General features: G+C 45.2%; 1 protein-coding gene across 12 annotated transcripts; it reads left to right on the forward strand.

Annotated features, from left to right (window-relative positions):
• The first annotated feature begins 968 nt into the window (after positions 1–968).
• LOC127326305 (uncharacterized) lies at positions 969–6,239 on the forward strand. 12 transcript variants are annotated; one of them, XR_011744508.1, is made up of 8 exons: positions 970–1,395; positions 1,481–1,717; positions 1,808–1,884; positions 2,139–2,232; positions 2,335–2,387; positions 2,554–2,680; positions 3,299–3,423; positions 3,640–6,239. XR_011744508.1 is itself a non-coding variant. In XM_071819719.1 (7 exons), the coding sequence occupies exons 1-3, from the start codon at positions 1,050–1,052 to the stop codon at positions 2,220–2,222; spliced, it is 465 nt and encodes a 154-aa protein (XP_071675820.1). In that variant the 5' UTR covers positions 986–1,049; the 3' UTR covers positions 2,223–2,232; positions 2,335–2,387; positions 2,554–2,680; positions 3,299–3,423; positions 3,640–6,239. The 12 variants fall into 12 exon arrangements, 1 of the variants encoding a protein (XP_071675820.1); XR_011744510.1 differs by lacking the exon at positions 1,481–1,717 and adding an exon at positions 3,522–3,552 and having other exon boundaries at positions 973–1,395; positions 2,181–2,232; XR_011744504.1 differs by having other exon boundaries at positions 974–1,395; positions 2,181–2,232.
• The last annotated feature ends 441 nt before the right edge of the window (positions 6,240–6,680 follow it).

Genomic DNA, 6,680 nt, shown 5'->3' on the forward strand with positions numbered 1-6,680 from the left:
CTAAAGCGCACGGCAAAGCCCTGCCGCACGACAAAGGTGCCGCTGCACACGGCAAAGGCCTGGCCACACGGCAAAGGACATTTGCTGCACGGCAAAGGACGCGTCAACGCGTTAACTTCGCATCGCGTCCCGACCATCCGGCCAGATCTTTCGCATCGCATCGAGCTAGCTCGCACGCACGCCGCCGCCGCCTCTCCCCCGCCACCAGCCACGCCGCCACCGCCACCAGCCACGCCCGCACGCCACCGTCTCTCCCCCGCCGCTGCTGCTGCTTCTCCCCCGCCGCCTCTCCCCCGTCGCTGCTGCTGCTTCTCCCCCGCCGCCTCTCCCCCACCACCAGCCACGCCGCCACCACCACCAGCCACGCCCGCACGCCGCCTCCTCTCCCCAGCTGCTGCTGCTGCTTCTCCCCCGCCGCCGCCGCCCTAGTCCGCTACTGCAGAAGCAAGGGAAGCAAGGGAGGGAGGCTTCTCTCCACTCTAGGCAGGCATCGCGGAAGAGGGCCACCGCCGCTGCACCCGCTGTAAGTGCTCTGCTTCCTCTCTCGCCTCGGCCTGCCGAGAATCCCTAGTTGCTGCAGCTGCCGTGTAGCTTGCCTCCTTGATCTAATGCGCGAGGGAACCCGTGTTGCCGGGGGACGGGCTTCGAATTTGTCTGGTCGATTCATTAAGCTGCTTTCCGAGTGTCCCGCTAGAGCAGATGCGGATAGAGCTTAATAGTATTCAGTTGGGCGATTCATTCACTAGAGCAGATCCCGGACGCACGGTGCACCAGCCGTTTCTCCTCTGTTTAGCTCAAATCGGAGAGACAGATCAGCGCACGCTGTTTGCTTGGGTTTGAATTACCAGTTCCTTTCTGTTCCCGTGCGTACCGCAGATGATACTTAGTATGCGCGACCCATTAAAATTCAGTCCCCACGAATGCAGTATAAGAGGTAGAGACGACGATTTATGACTTCTCTACTACTTAAAAAGACTAAAGTGGTTCCTTATTCTGCCAATACGTCAACCCTCTCGTCGTCTGGCTTCCTTCGCCGCGCGAGCGCGCACATGGGCCAAAAAGCCCAACAAAATCCATCTACTCCTTTCTCTCGTTCAGCCGTCTCTCTCTCTCGCTTCGTCCCCGAGGAACCCAAACCCCTATCTCCCCCAACACCACCACATCCCCTACCTGTGCCCCTTCAACGGCGCCGCCTCTCCCAGGGATGGAGCCGGACAGGGACAAAGCTGCTTTGTCCCGTGGCTGGTGCCAGCAGCGAATGGCTCATGGTGCCTCTGATGGACGAGTGCGGCAAGACGAGGAAGGAGGAGATCGACATCGACGCGATGGCCGCAGCCTCCGATAGTCCGATCCTTGATGTGATCCTTTCCAACGGTGCCAAGGCATCCATGCCAGGCAAGAATACCAATCCCTGTGCCCCACCGCCCACCCACCCTTAACCCATCAACTGATTGGGGTTTCTGCATATGTGTACTTTTAGTTCTTTGCATTGATGGGGATGTCTGCAATGAGGAATCATTGAGAAAATTAAAGAGATATGCTACCTTTCTGGAACATGCTACCTTTGTTGATCTATTTGCCCCGGTGAGGAATCATTGAGAAAATTATCTACACAAGAGTTGGTTAAGGATGTAGCTATTAGATCTGTGGCTTCTCTGATGCCTCATATCATCCTTTTTGATGGGGCACGTTACTGTTCAATGCTGTTTACTGCAAGGTGGATCAAACTGAAACAATTGCCTCATTAGATTTTATAAGTATGCCCCCTCATGATATTTTGGTATGAACTGACTCAATCCAAATGCAGTGAACAATAGCATGGTGCTAAAGCGGATCTATTCTTATTCTTATGAAGGAAAGACGCATACTGATTTATTACTTGAGGTAATCATACTGATTTATTACTTCAGGAACTATTTGAAAGGATTTTTTTGTTATGTTGGCTTAGTATAGAAAAGTGCTCTCCACGAGAAAACTCAAAGGGTGGGAGGTCTAGCATGCTAATAGCACAATGTTTTCTCTTTAGTTCCCTTAGTTTTCGAACAACAAAAACTGAACCCACTTGAAACTAACGTTTCTTAGCCATACCTGTTTGAAACTGAAAAGCAAAGCTCTTTTACGAATAGGATTTATGGCAGGTTTTTCTGCAAGAGATTAACACATCATTGTTACGGTACCAGCCCAGGTTTCAGCTGGTGTTGTCATTGAAGCCAGGGACATAATCTATAGCAGGTTTTCCTCTCTACCACGAAATTGGTTATGAGCATCGGTTAATTTTGCAACACAACAACTATGTTCAGGAGATATAATTGAGTATCTTTGTCGTCTTTCTAGGTTTATGGCCTAAGCATATGTTTGGAGTTCTAGATGTACCTCTGTATGTTCAGGTAAACCGAGACTCTTGCTTAAATGATCATTTTATCATTGAGTTCATGATGAAGCAGTTGTGAAGTATGACATGATTTTATTGTGGGAGTTTGTTTTGAAGTCACACTTACTGTTTTTCTTTGATGAAAGTATTCTTCATATTGGCACTTAATATTAGTATGTCAGGTATGCCGAGCGGAGCGGATATTAGAGGATCGAAGGATGTGAGCATCACCCCCTCCCCCCCCCCCCTCCCCCGCCGTGAGTCGCCACCATTTGTAGTGGCCGCGTCCACAATTTCCGAATTCATGAGGTTGGCATCCTCCTTCCTCACGCGCTCCTGTTCTTCTCCCGCAGCGGTAGTCTTGGTGGCTCGGCCAAGGCCTCCCAAAATCTGGGATGGGAGCCTGCCAACCTCAGTGTGGCTCGTGTTAGTACGGAGGTGTTTTGCCATAATCTTGATCTATTCCTGCACATGCCGACTCCTCCTGCCGCCTTAATGTACAATTCCCTTTGGCAGGTCCAAGAATTACCGCTGATAGCATTGCTTATTTTTAACACACACGTCGTTTGTTATTTTCCTACGCAAACTGTTGGTCCTAGCATCAATTTCCTGCACATGCTGATTCCTCCTTCCGCCTCAATGTACAATTTCCTTTGGCAGGTCCAGGAATTACCGCTGATAGCATTGGTTATTTTTAACACACACGTCGTTTGTTATTTTGCTATAAAAAAATTTGGTCCTAGCATCAATTTGCATGATGCTTCATCTACTAATTGTCCAGGAATAATGTCAATATATTGGTGCGTGATGCATCTTTGGTAATCATGGTTTACCAAATATTAAATTTAACCCGAGTGAGCGAGGTTATCTGTGTTACTGACTGTTTCAGATTTTTCAAGTTACTAATACTCTCATATTTATGAATAGTGGTGTCGACCCGGAAGTTGATTGATGTCGGTTCCCAACGTCCGGAGGGCGTGATGGAGCTGGAGGACCTTGGTGCAGAGTACTTGGAGGGCTTCTCCGCCTCTGTACATACTCCATCTGATAAAGTAATCATGCCATCCGCCACACATTTCTGTTCCCTAGAAAATGCCTTTGCCTTATATCGTCTCCCTCACTTCATCATCGTCAATGGTAATGCAAGAAGAGCATGATAAGAAAAAATCATAGTAAATCAGGTGACTGGGTGGATGTTAGTAGCATTTAACTTAAGTTTTTTTATATGTTAGGACATGTTTTAATTGATTGATCCCCTTTTACTGTAGGATGAACTCACTTATTGGTAATTTGGGATTACACGCATCTACAGAGCAAGATCATGGATATAAAGATGGGTTGGAGATGGAATTGATCTTCTCCAGTGCAGGTTACTTGACAGGTCACTTTCACAACTTGAAGAAAATCATGTTCTTTTACAGATAATAAAAATGTTTTTATTTGTTCCAATGGTAAGTAATTCTGAATTCATATTATGATGTGGACCGCTCATATCAGATCACTGGCCATCTGGCGTTCTTTTCCAGCCTTAAGGAGATGCTACAAAATTGCCTAAAAAGAGTTTTACTACTACTGAAATTATTAGTCTGTCTTTTTAAAACTAATATTTCCATTTATTAGAATCTTTTTTCTACAACTTTATTTGCTCTGCAAAATACTGCACTGCCTACTAATCTTTGTTAAAGTTGTCTATGATGTTGTATAACCAGAGTTTTGTGCGTATATGCATCAGTCTAATTTACTAAGCACACATGTAATCAATGGACTAATATCCAGTGATGAGGTCCCAGATAAACAAATAAACAAGCTAAGAAGGTCCACGTGAAGGTACACAAATGATATGAACTGAATCTCTACTTTTTAAAATGATTTGAACTGAAGCTATACTTTTTTATTGGTAGTCCAGTCTGCGTTACATAATAAATATTCACACTTATTATGTTATATTCAGACTCTTGCAGTGATCTTGTCTGACAAAGATATTATGAGCTAAAGAAATGTTCCAATTTTTGCACACAAATAACAGCGGGAAAATCAATATCAAGTAACGAAGAGCTGGTTTACTAAAGTTTTGTACAAAATTATATGAAACAGAAACAAAAGTGGATGGAACCGGTATGCTCATACCTCGTGGTGACACAAAGCCTTGATCTTAACACATTTTCTTTTGCCACTGTATGCAACTATGCAGTATCCAACATGGTCAGCGTAAAACCTTTTCGTAGACTTCCTTTTGTGTAGACTTCATTTACTATCATTCATATTACATTTGTGAAGAGAGGTGTTTTAGCAAACTTTGTGCATATTATTGTGAAATTGATAATTTTCTCAAATTAGGAACACCTTGACTGTTTTGGCTTCCTGTTACATTTGGTCTCGAGTCTGCTACCTTGTTAACTTATTTTGGTTATAGCTGCAAAAAAGTTAATTCTAAGCAAGATTGTATTGTACTTTATGAAAGTTAGATTTATTCAAGACTTGTTAGGTACATAGTATTATATTACAATTTGTGGTCATGTGCGAAACCTTTTGGCCGCGCGCCGTCAAAGATGACCACATTGCACCGCGCGCTTCCAAAGCTGTAAGCATAATCACCGAAGAGGTGCCCTTTCGCGCTGCCGTTGGGGTCACTAGGACAGCCTCCTGCCACCAGTTCATGAATATTTCCCTCGTGCCAAGTGATCCGCGAGTAGGGGAAGCCCACAAGGGATGTGCTCCATCGTCTCCATGGCATGATTGCATAGGACACATCTAGGATGGTGCTGCAGCCCTCGCCGCACAAGCCTATTCGCAATCCAACAGAGATCCAGACAAGCCAACCAAAGAAACAACTTGACCTGTGGGGGTGCCCAGGACTTCCAAGTAAGCTTCCAGGACGCATACGTCACCGAACCCTGGAATATGGCACGATAGCACAAGGTGGACATGTAGGACCCATCCGTCGTCTATCGCCATACCAACCTGTCTAGGACGGAGGAGAGCTGCACAACGCAAGGCCACCTCCACACTTGGATGTACTGCTATATGGCGAGGTTGCTGAACGCCTTGCGCATGCTCCTGAACGGTCCGCCTCTGTTAGATCTTATTACTCAATCTACTTAGACATCCTGATATAATGTTACTTCCAAAAAGGAGAGACTTAAAGGATATTTAAAGGATATGCTCGAGAACATGACATATAATCTCTCCATTATGAATTTTTCCAGGGAGAGAACAAGTGTATGTAGTATGTACCACTCTGTTTGCACCTTCACCTAAAAATCTATTGATTATTCATTCTGCTTCAATTGGTTTTTATTTTGTTACATGAACAAGAAAAGGGGCGCTCCGCATGCTCAGCAGGAAGGCAGAGGAGGGGCCAGGGAAACCAGAGAGGGCGTAAGGAAGACAACACGGTCATTAGCGGCGGGCTGGCGGCGGCCGGACTAAGGCATGGTGGTGGTGGTGCTTGAGGGTGGGCCGCTCCTCCAGAAGGAGATGACGGCTTGTGATTATATCATAGAGGATGGGGTAACCTGCCAGGTCAGGGACGGGCTGGAGGAGGATATCTCGACTCGGCCGTGGCGTACCACAGTGGAAGAAAACCACCAAGGTGCCGATTCAGAGCAACCCACCGCAATTCCTGGTGTATCTGGTAATTCAAGTTGTGGTTGAACATAAGTGGCATGGGACTCCACCTGGCCCCACCTTCTGTGTTAAAATGATGGCTCACAAGACTGATCTAATATGCTTTGGAAGATCTTATGTTTTTGTAAACGACCTGATGGCAAGTTGCTTTGCCTAATATGATGTAAGTTGTTTGTATTGGTTGCCAAAAAAATGAGGATTGCTTGGAGGGTTATTTGTGCAAAAACTTATTTAAGAGTAACTTGTGTTTGGTTATTCTTTTTTTGTGTGGGTTAGTTCAATCCAGAGTTATGTGCAATTGAAAGGAAAATAAAATTGTGAAGGAGAATAAATCCGACATGTATCATTTTACATCTTGGCGCATTTTGGAGCTCGTACAATGTTGCATTATATCTAGATCCTTTCACACGTATATCAAGTTAGGAGTTTGTAATGAGTTGATGGCTCAACCGTAATGCTATGCTTAAAATTAAAAAAAAATAGAGCAAACATAGTTTCCTTTAAGGCATTCCAGTCGTGAGGTTATTTTAATTTTTCTTAGATATTCAAAATTGAAAGTTTTAATTTTTCTTAGATATTCACAATTGTAAAGCCGGATGCAGCAGCGAGGCCTCCCTACTCCACCTCTTCTACCTCGTCTCCCTCCTCTTTTGCCTCTGGTTCGCACTCATCGTCGAAGGGG

Source organism: Lolium perenne, chromosome 5 (assembly GCF_019359855.2).
Source record: "Lolium perenne isolate Kyuss_39 chromosome 5, Kyuss_2.0, whole genome shotgun sequence".
Classification (NCBI taxonomy): Eukaryota; Viridiplantae; Streptophyta; class Magnoliopsida; order Poales; family Poaceae; genus Lolium; species Lolium perenne.